This window comes from Bipolaris maydis (genome assembly GCF_028858645.1).
Source record: "Bipolaris maydis strain C4 unplaced genomic scaffold PSV08scaffold_4, whole genome shotgun sequence".
In the NCBI taxonomy this organism is placed as follows: domain Eukaryota; kingdom Fungi; phylum Ascomycota; class Dothideomycetes; order Pleosporales; family Pleosporaceae; genus Bipolaris; species Bipolaris maydis.
The window spans coordinates 628,200-641,409 of record NW_027093860.1 but is presented as its reverse complement, the minus strand read 5'-3'; the positions used below and the strand labels follow the sequence as shown (position 1 = coordinate 641,409).

At 49.6% G+C, this 13,210-nt stretch overlaps 6 protein-coding genes and 1 non-coding gene across 7 annotated transcripts; 2 read left to right on the top strand and 5 right to left on the bottom strand.

The window, feature by feature from the left end:
* Nucleotides 1-597: 597 nt before the first annotated feature.
* Nucleotides 598-2,673, bottom strand: PSV08DRAFT_408466 (uncharacterized protein; the record flags this gene model as incomplete). The annotated part of the gene is made up of 4 exons (XM_014223808.1): nt 598-930; nt 992-2,325; nt 2,384-2,452; nt 2,520-2,673. The coding sequence occupies 4 exons, from the start codon at nt 2,671-2,673 to the stop codon at nt 598-600; spliced, it is 1,890 nt and encodes a 629-aa protein (XP_014079283.1).
* A 607-nt stretch (nt 2,674-3,280) lies between these two features.
* PSV08DRAFT_176088 (uncharacterized protein) lies at nt 3,281-4,483 on the top strand (the record flags this gene model as incomplete). Its single annotated transcript, XM_014223807.1, has 1 exon — nt 3,281-4,483. The coding sequence occupies one exon, from the start codon at nt 3,281-3,283 to the stop codon at nt 4,481-4,483; it is 1,203 nt and encodes a 400-aa protein (XP_014079282.1).
* A 689-nt stretch (nt 4,484-5,172) lies between these two features.
* Nucleotides 5,173-6,552, top strand: PSV08DRAFT_360557 (uncharacterized protein). The gene is made up of 4 exons (XM_014223806.2): nt 5,173-5,652; nt 5,703-5,752; nt 5,800-6,129; nt 6,182-6,552. Exons 1-4 carry the CDS (start codon nt 5,219-5,221, stop codon nt 6,421-6,423), a joined length of 1,056 nt encoding a protein of 351 aa, XP_014079281.2. The 5' UTR covers nt 5,173-5,218; the 3' UTR covers nt 6,424-6,552.
* Nucleotides 6,553-6,569: 17 nt separating this feature from the next.
* Nucleotides 6,570-7,330, bottom strand: PSV08DRAFT_33368 (uncharacterized protein). The gene is made up of 3 exons (XM_014223805.2): nt 7,018-7,330; nt 6,863-6,942; nt 6,570-6,814 (listed from the first exon to the last, which is right to left on the bottom strand). Exons 1-3 carry the CDS (start codon nt 7,241-7,243, stop codon nt 6,716-6,718), a joined length of 405 nt encoding a protein of 134 aa, XP_014079280.2. The 5' UTR covers nt 7,244-7,330; the 3' UTR covers nt 6,570-6,715.
* A 1,180-nt stretch (nt 7,331-8,510) lies between these two features.
* On the bottom strand, nt 8,511-9,348 carry PSV08DRAFT_281391 (carbohydrate-binding module family 18 protein). Its single transcript, XM_014223804.2, has 2 exons — nt 9,126-9,348; nt 8,511-9,068 (listed from the first exon to the last, which is right to left on the bottom strand). The coding sequence occupies exons 1-2, from the start codon at nt 9,226-9,228 to the stop codon at nt 8,575-8,577; spliced, it is 597 nt and encodes a 198-aa protein (XP_014079279.1). The 5' UTR covers nt 9,229-9,348; the 3' UTR covers nt 8,511-8,574.
* A 1,875-nt stretch (nt 9,349-11,223) lies between these two features.
* On the bottom strand, nt 11,224-11,372 carry PSV08DRAFT_t12. Its single transcript has one exon. It is a non-coding gene; the product is annotated as a tRNA-Glu (tRNA).
* A 130-nt stretch (nt 11,373-11,502) lies between these two features.
* On the bottom strand, nt 11,503-12,816 carry PSV08DRAFT_281369 (Phospholipase/carboxylesterase/thioesterase). The gene is made up of 4 exons (XM_014223803.2): nt 12,663-12,816; nt 12,520-12,610; nt 12,022-12,446; nt 11,503-11,975 (listed from the first exon to the last, which is right to left on the bottom strand). The coding sequence occupies exons 1-4, from the start codon at nt 12,755-12,757 to the stop codon at nt 11,873-11,875; spliced, it is 714 nt and encodes a 237-aa protein (XP_014079278.1). The 5' UTR covers nt 12,758-12,816; the 3' UTR covers nt 11,503-11,872.
* Nucleotides 12,817-13,210: the final 394 nt, after the last annotated feature.

Sequence of the window (13,210 nt, the reverse complement as noted above, 5' to 3'; positions counted from 1 at the left end):
CGGTCGTATATGTGTATGTGTGGAGATTTGTTTCAGCGCCGGTGGTGCGGTATAAATGGCAGGGTATAAGGGTTTGTGTGTGTGTGTGTGTGTGTGTGTGTGGGACGAGTTGAGTGACATTGTAGTGGTTTTACTCGGTTATGTGGTGGGCTTGAGAGGGAAGGAGTCATGTTGGGAAGGTATTGTGCTGGAGTTTTGCAAACTTCGCCGACCTTTGTGGGGGGTTTTATCGGGACTAAGTTGGCGAGATGGGATCGAGATTGTGGGAGATGGTGTGGATACGAGGGGAGATACGAGGATAAGATACAAGGGTGGATATGCAACATGTGTATGCGGTGGGATGAAGGGGAGTGGAGATGATAGGATAGTGTATACTTTCTCGTTAGATTTTAAAACTTGCGTGTGTGTGAGAGAGACGAGAATAACACGAAAGAATAAGAGAAGAACATGATCCAAGGAAAAACCCTTACGGATCACAAGAGCTTGCATAAAATCACCGAGAGGGAAAAGACATGTACGAAGGCTATACACACGTGCAGTATCATTTTTGACATATGTCTACATATTACCCCCCTCCCCCCTCCCCTCACAACTCCGTTAATGAAACTTTGCCTCAACACTCCCATACCGTACCCCATCGACCTTGAGTTCAAAAACCAACCCTGCACTCTGACACCGCATGTCGAGTGTAAAATCCAGATTATCAAACTCAACCCCCTTTGTTGTTTTCAGGCGGGTAAACAGGCTTTTAGGCACGGTATTCAAGTCGGTGGTGAGTGTGCAAACGTTAATGAGATCTTTGGTAAGAGAATCCGGGGCAACGTCAGCGTCGCAGGCAATGAGGTCGTCTTCTACAACGAGGGATTGACCAGGACGGAAGTTGCGTGTGTAGTGAAAAGATATGGGACGGGATTCTGATACTTGGGCGCCCTACAATTGGTAAGTGTCAATGGATTGATTGTGTAGCTAAAGGGGGAGAATGCAGCATTACCTTTGCAATGTGCCATTGCATTCGGTCAGATACCATCCACCGCTCCCACAGCGGACTCCAATAACGGTCAGAGATGGGGTGTTTGGACTCGTCAAAAACAGTTGCGTAGCTTGTGCCATAGTGCCAGCGACTTCGTCGGCTGATGACCATGTTACCCTCCAGACCTCTCAGTACGGCGCCGCGCACGACAGCGGTCCAGGCATGTATGGGTTGGTAAATCTCAATAGACTGTGCCGCATCCGGGGCGACATAATGGGTTGCCCTTTCAGTATATGGCGGCGGCGGCGCGCTGTTGAAATGTGATTTCATCCGACTGTAGAGGTAATTGCTCTGCCCGAATCCTCCTACCAATATAATGCCACAAACCAGACCTCCTTTTTCCTTTATACTCTCAACTTGACCCTCTACCAAATGGATGACCTGTTCTATTACTGGATCAAACAGACTCTTGACTTGCTCGGCACTCATGACAAGGAACCCGGAATCCAGCCCCGCCTCTTCGTCGTCTGGAAGACCCGGAAAGGGAATGTTGACTTCACTGTGTTCCTCCTCGTTGAAGTTGCGCTTGACGAATTCCTCGAAGTATTTCAAGCCCATGTTCCACGTCTTTTGCTTTTTCTCGCGCATCCACATGTACCGCTCTGCTCCGATCCGTTGCTTAACGTGTTCTTCGAAGCGGTAGTTGATAAAAGTCGAGCCACAGAGACCACCAGTTCCAACAGCCGACTCTTCAACGCGCAAAGGGTGTAGTTGGTTGATCTTGTAGGCAATCAGATCGACCGTGCCGCCCCCTGCATCGCATACGATAAAGTTGTCACCGGTCCTGAGGTGGTTTGGTTGAATAGCCTTGAGGGTATATACGGCAGCCGCTTCGGGTTCAGATATGAGCTTCAGTTCATGTCTTTTGCCCATGCCCGCCTTTTCGGCAGCCTTTAGAGTTGCGTCCTTGGCCGCGTCTGACCACACAGCAGGTACCGTCAGGACAAACTCGACTTTGGTCAAACTGATAAATGCCTCGCCATATCTCCGGGTCAAAGTCTCCATGGTATGCTTGTATATTTGCGACAGGTAGTCGGTGGCTGCCTCAATAACTGTCTTACCGTACTTGCGCAGCTGGGCAGCTGTATCCAGAGGCGATACATAATGCGGAAGCTTCTGATTTCGGTCGAGGAAGAGCTTGATACATCGAAGGCGCGTCTCGTCTGGCTTGAACTGGAAGCCCCATTTGATGGTCGGCGCGGGCGTGATTAGCGGATTGAGCGAGGCAGCAGAGTCGCGTTGCAGGGCCGGTTCGCTATAACCAATCTCTGTAGGGACCTTGTCGGAGGTGATACCTGGGGGCACATGTTAGCTCTTCAAGGTACATGGTGTTGTAGATGGCCAAGAGCTCACCGTTTCCACCGGGCCAAGTCTTGATGATGTCAATATCGTCAGGAGTCGCGCTATACACGGCAGCAACGCCTGTCGGTGGTCAGCCTTGGTTTGCATTAGGCGACATGGTTGCCGTGGTTGCAATGGGTGTATGTACCGCTGTATGTGGTCCCGAAGTCAACACCTACAACCAGCCTGTCTTTGGGGGGAGTGGTGGGCGGTGGCAGGCCGCCAGCGTCCACGCTGCCATTGGAGCCCGGGTTGAAGGTGGTGGGTATGCTACTCCCTCTGCTGGGGAATGTGCTCTTCATTTTCTGCTCCCCAGTCTTCGTACTGGCTGTGGCGGTGCTATGGGCGTCGAAGGACAGGCGTGGGCGTCGCGTGGGGTACTGTGTCCGCGGGGCTGAATCCGGCCAGAGGAGAGCAGAAGCTCATTGAAGTGCAACGGCGCGTACAGGAGACGCCGCCGTTATCAAGCGGTTTTTCTTGAGATCATTGCACAATCTGGGTCCCGGGGTAGAGCGCAGTGGCAGGCCGAAGCCTAGGTAGGTCGCGGTATGTACACGAAGATGGCAGATGCAGCAGCTGCAGGGGCAACCATGGTGGGCTGGCCCAAAGCTGCACGATTGGGTCTCGTCGGCTGGCCTCTTGACAGCAGTTCACCTCGACACCATCCAAAGTCTCAGCCTCGTACAGAACCTTGACTGTCATGGTGATTCCGATGCAATCTTGAATTCGCCATGTTTCGTCTCGATTATGACCGAACGAAAGAGCTCTGGTAGGCTGCAACCCCACCGCCAGCCACAGTCACAGTCGCAGTCGACGTCAAACAACACCACTACCCCGCCAAAGGCCTCACGATCTGCTGCCAATGTGCCCAAGGACCAAGCACGCCAACACATATTTCGTTTGAATGATATGCACAAGCACCAGAGTGGACGCACACCGGGGCCTAGCCAGCCTACCACCAACGTCGAGGATCCAGCACCACCTAGCCAGGATGCCACTAATGAATCGGGCCAGCAGCGTACCCAGTCGCCTTCAGACACGGAAAAAGCACGCAGAGATTCGAGCAACCTATGGGAGAGCACAATGAATGACGCCGTACAGCGCGAAAGCGAAGAGCTCGTGCGCCAAAACCACGAATTACGTTCCCGGGTTGCCCAGTTGGAGGACCAGCTCCTTTATCTAAAGAGTGCTCGACAAGATAGCGACCGGCCAAAATCACCAGGTCAAGTAGGCGATCTGAAACTCCGTTTGCAGACTGCAGAGAAAGAGTCACAGGAAAGACTCCAGCAAATCATTTCCCTCAAATCGAGTATATCATCTCTTACACGCGCGCAGTCTCAGGCTACCGACAGCGACCTTGTGGCGTCCTTGTCCGAACTTGCAAACCGTGTCCGAGAATGGACAATCTCAAACCTCAGGCGGACCAAGCTGAACCTTGAAAACCTACCTAAAGAGACTGAAGAAACAGTTTTCAAATTGTATCCTCAATACAGGAATGGTATCCAGGGTGCAGACAAGTTTGCTCTGTATCAAGCTATTATCTCGACCTCGCTCATGCCCATTTTTGAAACACCTTTAGTCTTCGGGTTGCCAATATCACTCGCGGCAATCCAGTCCTTTGCCGACGAGGTACGTGACAGCGGCCCTGCCTTCAGTGAATGGAAACGCGCGACGATACAAGTGCTTGAGAGTAGTAGAGTTCAACCTGACCTTATAAGAGAACGGGAGCAATTGCTACACCGCATCCTTGGAGATGTTTGTCATCTGTTCTTTACTCTTACGTCCACTACCGTCACCTCGAGTGCACAACTGGCATTAAGTGGGATTCTCAAGAATGCTGTAGACTTCCAACGAACACTGGCTCTCCAGAAAGCGCGTTATCAGTTACTTTTCTTTCGCAGTGAAGGCAAGAAAATGTACCTCGACGACCGTACAATGGAAGCTATCAACGATGCCGACTCTACCATGGATGATGACACTGTTATGGAGACAGACCGCACGTTCCTCTTCTGCGCATTCCCTGGTCTAGTCAAGCATGGTGACGAGTGGGGTGAGCACCATGAGATGAGCAATATTCTGCTCAAAGCAAGGGTTTGCTCTGGATTCGGGTGACCCTGATCGCAGCAGTAAAGTAAAAGGTTACTCCTATCCATGGACGGATTGTTGTACCTTTCATTGAGCGTGTTGAGAGGAAGGAATGAGCACAATATCTCGCTGGTCGATCCAAGCCCATCATAGAGCAGAAGATGACGACTCGGTGTTTGAAGGGAAATTCTTTGCTTCTCTTCCACCATCACCTCACCTTCTTCATAGCGGCTTTTCATATCTCGATATCAATATCGTCTCCTTGCACATCAGTTCTGGGAATCGCGCCACCTCGATCAGGTAGCTGGAGGTACGAGTTTGACCAGATCGTTTGTTCAAGAATAGCATGAAAATCATCAGCTTTCATGTTGAGACCGACTCTGGTGCTGAACCTCCGAAGTAAAAGCTCTAACCACAAAGCGTTGAGTGGGCGTAGGATATTGAACTTCAATGCAACAGCTGGACATCTCCTCGCGCTGCAACTGGATCATGAATGAGGTACTCATCTATGCCACATGAAGGCTATGAGGACGATGGTTTTTTGTTTTGTAAATTCGACATTGCAAAGCATCGAGCTTCTGCAGATTTAGGCGGTCAGAACGTGATACCGCATGCGGGTGGATCTGCCATGCCAGTGATTTCATCATGACCATTTCTTTGCGTGCATTCCCCCTCACCTCGCTGATAGATGTTACTTGATTCGCTCACTCCATTCACTTCACTCACACACATCCGTTGTTTTTTGCATCTAGATTTTCTGCAATGTCACTCCGAGTTCGTGACGTCATGGCAAACCGCCTCGCCCGCTACATGACAATCTCGGCCCCTCGACGTCTCACTCCATCCCTCGTTCTAAATCAGAACTGTATACGGGTACTCAGTCGGACTAAACAAATAACAAATCAACTTCAACCACAACTGCAGCGACACACATACGCCAACATGCCACCGTCCAATAACCCCGAGCTGGAGATGGGCCAGGTCTTTGATGTCAAGGATAAGGTCGCCTTGGTCACTGGAGGAGGCTCTGGTATTGGACTCATGATCACTCAGACATTGGCTGTCAACGGTGCCAAGGTATACATTGTCGGCAGGACAGAAGAGAAGCTTGAGAAGGTTGTTGAGGTACATGGACAAAACATTGCGGGACAGATCATTCCAATCGTCGGTGATGTCAGCACTAAAGAGGGTGTATCGTAAGTTTTCTTAGGCTTATCTAATTTTGCAGTGCTGACCTTGAACACAGTAAGATCAAGAAAGAGATTGAGTCTAAGGAGAAGTGTCTATGCATTCTGGGTAAGATTCCGTGGTTTGATTATGAGACCCAATGCTAACAAGAGTAGTCAACAATGCTGGTATTGCACCAGAAAAGACTGAAGTGAAGGGAAGCTCAGAAGAGCTGGTCGAGAAGTTATTTGACGGCACTACCGAGAAAGAGTGGCTCGACGTCTACCAAACCAATGTCGTTGGCCCCTTCCTTATGAGCACAGCCTTCCTTCCTCTTCTGCAAAAGTCTACGGAGACACACAAGGGATACTCCGGAACCATCATCAACATCAGCTCCATCTCAGGCCATATCCGTATTTCGCAAGGCCACTTTGCCTACAATAGCAGCAAGGGTGCTACCATCCATCTGAACAAGATGCTTGCCTCTGAGATTGCAAAGAACGGCAGTAAGTCTTACATCTTAATGAACGCACCTTGTTTCTCACTTATATATTGTAGTCAAAGTTCGTATCAATTCAATCGCTCCTGGTGTTTTCCCTTCGGAGATGACCACCCAGGAGAGCCGAGACGACAATCAGAAGAGTGAAATGCCCAAGGAACACAAGGAGGGTCTTCCCGCTCAGCGTCCTGGAAAGGACCAGGACATGGCCGCCGCTATCCTATTTGCCGTTGGCTGTCAGTACCTCAACGGCCAGACCATCACTGTAGACGGAGGCTATGCCGTTCAGGTCGGCAACTAAGTCGATCGGTGTTATGATGAGTCATGAGTTCTCCCAACCCGCCTTTTTACGGGCTTTATGATGTATAATAGCATGATATTTTCTGAGTGGGGATTGATCATAGTGTCACCAAGTGATTGTAATGTGTAGCGAATCGGCATGCATTGACTAAAGGTCTAAGGTTCTATTCACGTAATTCAAGGACTCCCTGTATGCATGCCCTGCCTTACTCATCCGAGATGATTACAGCCTGCTCATGGAAACCTCAAAGACGACGTACTTTCCCAATGTGGGGCCATACATGTTTTGCTCTTCAGTCACGTCTCGCGCGTGCAGCCACTCCCAAGGCCTCTGCAGCGACAGCAGTGCCTCCCGCGGCAGCTGCAACTGTAGCCGCACCATAACCTCCCATCTATTCCAATCAGCAATATGCCACACCAGAAGGGGGATCCATATTTACCGCTGCAGACTGCAAGACCGCAAATGTGCTTCCTGCAGATACCGCACCCATAGCAGACTGTACCCCAGCAGCAAGCGATCCTAACAATCATCCATATAAGCTTTTGTTTGATATATCGTTTTTTTTTCGTCGCGTCCAAGACAGTCAGTCCTTACCAGCGATAACGCCGCTACCCGAAAAGCCCACAATAGCCAATAGTGGCGTTGTAATGACGCCGGGAACGAGCATCAGCATAGCACTACCGATGTGACCGAGTGTACGCAGCGGGTGCTTGGCCACGTAACGCACAATGGGTGGTGCGATGCGATGGAACATTTCCTCTACCGTATTCTTGACTGCGTTGATGGCGTTTTGGACGAAGTTCGATACCGTGTTTCCCATGGTGTGGATTGGGTTGGTAAGGTGATGTGGAGTAGGAGGACTACGGAAGTATTTGTAACTTGAAGAGGTATTTAAGTAAGGCGGGGGAAGGAAGGGTGAAAACTTGGTCACGTTCACTGTTCACTGTTCACGGTTGGGTGGTTGGCAAATATGTGTGGGGTGAAAGCGTTGCTGTGCCGCATAGGATGGATTGACCGGAAGGGTATTTCTCCTCATCCTTGTACTGAATTCTAGGTTCTTGTTCGTCACATGGGCTTGAGATTTTCCATTCAGCTTATTTGAACGCATAAAGGTGTCTTGCGCTGTTCTCTTGCACGGAGGGTTGCGAGGGGCCTCGTAGGATGGCATGAATATTGGGGATTGTCCAACCGCGCGCTTGCGTGCTGCACCGCCGCCACTATCACTATGGGTGTTAATGCGGTCTTCCATATACAGCATGTAATCAGCTGATTCCTCTCATATGAGACAGTTTCCTGCTTAAAAGAGGCTTCACAGCGCCGTTTTGACGGCCTTTTTGGCGCCCACGCCCCCGCCTCACGCCGACATCACGACGCTATCTCGTCCGGTTGGATGCAGCAGTGTATCCCACGCCGTCTTCTTTATTACTTTAACAAAAGAAGAGTCAAGGAAGCTAGACCTTCGTGTCTCGTGCAACGGCTGGAAGACGCAATAGCGGAAAAATGCATGAGAATTTGCTTGAGATGAACATTGACTCAGCATTTGCACAGGCTTAACAGTTGACGTAAAGCTACGGAAACAGGTCTTTAGTCACTTGCAGCATTGCGTATTAACACGATTCGCTGTCGTGAATTGTACGTCTTGTTCAGTCCCTTCTCCACCTATGTGTAACTACATGCGTCTGTTTCTTTCTTACTGAGAGATTAAACATCAGTTATTTATGATATGAGTTAGACTTTTGGACTTTATAGCCGGTAAACTGGCACTGTACTGCAGAATATGTTGAGGCGGAGGGCCTTGAGATGTGCCAGTTCGACGTGCTGAAGGGTCAGACGCTAGATTGCTGACAATGAATAGTTTGTGTAGATGGGAAGTAGGTGCTTCCTTTACTAGCGGACATAGCATCGACGTCGCAGCCATGTCAATGATACTGGAAGGTTCGTAGGGAATACATGTCAAATAGAAAGATCTGAGACGCTGCTTTCATACACATGGCAACAAGACATTCACACCAGACAGTTTCCGGCTTTGGCTCTATATCATGCAAGTCATAGTATTTATTTTCTCGCGTCCCCACGCTTTCGTCTATTCATCTAGGCTTCGAATAATTCCAACGTTGCAGCTTCTCGGATTTCTCTACTCAAACAACACACTTAGTTGCACCTTCCCCACTTGCTCTGGCACCAGTTAGCAGCGCCACAGAAGTCCTCTCCAGTACCGCAGAAGTTTGATCCAGAGCAGCAAAGACCAGAGGCACACTTCTTGTTGACAATAGGACCGCAAGTCTCTCCAGCTTGCGAAACGCCCTTTTCGCCAGCGGGCTCAGCAGGCGCCTTTTGGTTGTCGCACTTGCCGAAGCCGGCCTGGCATCCGGTACCGCAGTAGAGGTTCTGGTCCTGGAGGTCGTTCTTGGGTCCGCAGTGGCCGGCCGAAGAGCAGCAGCGGTAGAAGTAGCCGTTGGCTCCCGCACCGGGGCAGCTCACGCCACCTTGGGCATGACCACAAACGTCAATCTCGGGGACACCATCGGGGAAAGTCTGTGCGGGAGAGCTGCCGCTGCACTTGGAAGAGGCACCGGAGAAGTCCTTCAGGCAAGTCTTCGCGTCGCAGTGGTCGACAGTGGTTCCGCACCAGCCGTATTGCGAGCCTGAGTAATTCGTTAGTACATGTTTTGATGACTTTGAATAATCATTCTAAAACTTACAGCACTCGCCGGAAGCGCACTTTGCGTTTCCGTTCTGAGGACCGCAGTTTCCGGCAAAGACACCGGAAACCAGGGAGAGAAGAGCAAAGGTGGTGAAACGCATTATGATCAGGATTAAAGTTCTTTGATTTAAACTTTTGTTAAAAGAGCAAGTAATCGGTCGTATGACGAGAGAAATCGAGAGAGAGCGAGAGTAAGCGAGTGCAAGTCGAGGAATTTGTACTAATGACCCGATAGAGAGAAGAAGAATCATTAGGAGGCGGGAAGCTGAGCTTTTTAATGATAGACCCCTCTCATATTTCCCGATCCCTAAAGAGTAACGAACTGCATCCAATGGCAGTGGTAGCCCTGTGGCGCCTCGTGTGTCTCCACAAAGGCTGCTATCGAGGGTATGCATTGGCTCGGCGCTAGAAGGGTCTGTTTACTGCTAACTGGCTGTCGCGCACACAGTCAATCCCACACACGATGCTCGTGCCTGAACGCACAGACGTTAGGGCTGTGAGGATTTGGCTCTCTTTTTTTTTGTTCGGAAATTTCGCATGGGGCACCGGTGCAATCAGGCCAATTCGGAAGGCCGGCAAAGTGTGTGAAACGACCATGCTTTCCACTTTGAGCTTACGCGCTATGTGGGATGACGAAGGGGATTGTACTACTTACATACTGCGGATGACGGGACGAGAGCTGCTTATGGCGCCTGCTGGACTTTTGGGTAATCGAGGGGCGTGTTCTGCTGTCGTCGTATAGAACTAGATTGAGTTTGTGCAAAAACGAGTGGAGGTGAACAACGGAGAGGGATCCATCGGGGCCGCCATACGTACCTACAAAATTAAGCACTCGCTTAGCGCAGATTGGCTGGCTGGATTAAGACTCTACCCCTGATCCTCTTCTTATCGGCGAGCAAAGTTTTGGAGCGGAAGCTTGACAGGCGGAGCTACTTAGACGAGTCCGCGACGGACGGGACGGTACTGACAGAATGACGCATGGGAGGCGGCGGGCCATCTTCGAGGAAAAGAGAGAGTGCTTACCTGCGGGTACATTACTGTAGATCGGAGCTAGAGCTTCTAGATCATGATTCTTCTGCCGCCCCCTGCTCGGCTGTACCTGAGGCGCCGTCAGTCCGAGAAAGACAAGAATAGATCTGTTACAACATCATGCGATGGATTTTCATACAAAATACAGGACCTGCTACGTCGCCCTTGCTATGCTGTTTAAAACATTGAACTAACCACGAATTTGTGGCCGATATTTAAACCAACCTTTCCCTTGGGTATTGGCTTATGGGTGCATGACTCGGTCTGGAAAAAAGAACATTTTGGGGCTGGTTCAGGCCACCAGGCTACTACTACGTGATTGAACCGGAATACGAATTTAACAGTGCAAAAAAGCTGCCGATCTGCTTAGCGTAAACGCGAAACGATGAACTCCTGATTTTACAACACGAAGCGGTGAGCATCGTGTACATACAGAGAGTGCTTTATCGGACCTACACTGCTATCCATAAGTACTTGCATGTATAGATGCGTTGTTCAATACATGCCCCTGATGTGTATGAGTAAGCAACTATCAGGAGTTGATACAGTGGTTATCCGCTAGTTCCTATCCTGTGGCAGATTCATGTTAATATCTCGGCATCGAAAGTTTTTCTGGGAAATTTGACAATTGAATTATGATTTTTCCCAGGGAGTCAAAGTGATTTCGAGCAAACAATACTGGATATGCCACCACAGACTACTATACCCAGGACAGGAGACTAGCTTGCATATACAGCACAGTATACCCAAAACATCAGGCCCGAAACACGAATATCTTGATTGTTCGAAGATAGGTTATTGGCAAGAGGGTTGAGGCTCCACATGGCGTTAGCGTGGCCAGAGAAACCCGATATTTTCTCGAGAGAGAGAATAGAGAGGAGAAGGAGAAGGAGAAGCGACCAAGAGATTGCGAACCGACAACTAAGCCAAAAAATAGATGTATTCGACACCGAGACTCTATAGTCTTTGCCTAGAGACAACAACTTGAGATGGCAACCACCCTTCACATGAGCTATCTCCCCCGCCATTTTATCTTAGATGAAATGGAAAGGTCCAAAAAAGAAATTTTCCGACACCGGGAATCGAACCTATGAAGATATTAGACGGGATTTTGGAGTGGATGATGAGGATGTTACTAACCCGGGCCTTGCCGGCGCTGTGAGGCGAACTGACTCTGGATGAGAGCGGCAAATCCTAGCCACTAGACCATATCGGATTTTGATGGAAGTCTCAAAATTTAGTCAATACAAGAACTGAGTGTTGAGACTTGAGGCGCATTGCTTCAAGGAAGAAGTGCAAAGCGGTGGAGCTATAGGCCGAAAATAAGTAATGAAAAATCTCTTCAGTCAAGTCCCACTTGGATGAAGCACCCAACAAGGGTTTTGTTTGATGGTGTTTACGACATACTTTCGTGCGATTGCTGAAACCCGAGCGACAACTGCATGATCGATTTCAACAAGGCGAACGTAGCAATGAATGAACTCAGTTGCCAGGCGACCAAAATCTATCTCCGACACCCTAACGTATAAAGTCATCCGCATTTACATACGACCTAGAGGAAAGTATCCAAACTATTGGCACCTGTCATTCCGTGTCATTGCGCGGATGATTTGATGCTATATCGCGCTTCTTGTACCACGCAAACCAAGCAATGACCAATGTAATGACTATGACCAGTGCCGTAGTCACTTCTGTCGAGCCGGTTTTGGGGGCGAGTCAAGTGCTTGACTCTGACTTTTTGTCTAGCGGAGGTATCTGTTGGTTGAGGTATGACTCGAGATGGTCAATCTCATCAGGATCGGCGCTGTGAACGAGACCCCTGATTCTTGTTAGAGACAATCTTCTGCTAGCCGTTGAGGACATACTTGTAGGTCCTGAAGTCAACTTTGTATCCGTGCTTTTCAAGCTCTTCAGCACTCTTCTTTCCCCATTTGTGTGCAACCACTTGGTCTGCATCGCCGTGACCCATAAAGATGGGTGTGTTTTGGTTCGGGTTGCTGGTTGGGATCATGTCCTTGATCTTATTTTGCAAGAGCAAGTAGCAGCTCAAACCAAAAATGCCCCCCAGCTGCTCCTTGTATGTTACTCCTGATAGTATAGACATTGCACCGCCCTGCGAGAAGCCTCCAATCACTATGCGGTTTGCAGGTATGCCTTTCGAGACCTCCTGGTCGATGAGCGAATGGAAGTACTTCTGAGATTGAATAATTCCTTGCTCATCCTCGCTGCGGCCATCCAGATTACCCAGCTCCTTGATGTCGTACCATCCTGGCATACTCATGCCCATGTTCTAAGTTGTGTATCAGCATTCATGCTGTGTTTGCGCCACAGCAACTGCGGAGGATCGATGGTTGGTCACGAACCAGGGATATTGGAATATTTGGAGCATTTGGAAAGATGAACGAGACTTCCTCAAACTTGCTCCGTCTGCGCCAGTTCTCCGCGAGGAATATCCTACTCTTGTCAGGGTCTATGGAGTCCTGTTACGTTACTAAGCGCTTCTTACCAGCCAGCCCCGCTGTCTCCGAGTCCATGAGCTACGATGACGGTAGCGGTATGTCGCTTGAGCGCAGGGACGATTAGAGGTGCTTTGTGAGCCATGATGAAGTCAACTATGTGGGGTGTAGAGTAACGTCTCGATAGCAGACGGAACGTGGGGTAGCTGGAAGCAGTCAGACTCGGGACCATGTGGGCGGGTCTCGGCGTGTCTTCCTGCACGCTAAAGCAGGAACATGGGTCCGAGCTCCAATCATCATCATCGACGTCATGACCTATCCAGTACTATTCTGTGGCGATTCACTCTATAATCCGCTGGCCCCCTCGACAAAAGAAGTGACAGTACTTAGTGCGTACTTCCCAGGATTACCCGAGCTAAGTACTGCTACTTTTTTGTTGAGTAGGTGTGCTGCCTTCTTTTTCCCTCTTCTGGCTCCTACCACTGTTGTGTCCATCATTTCGTTCAAAATACCAGTAAGGCTGCTTCTGCCATCACGGCCAGGTAGCTTCAGGGGCGTAATCCATTTCTCACAATCAATAAGCTCATCTCATATGGTA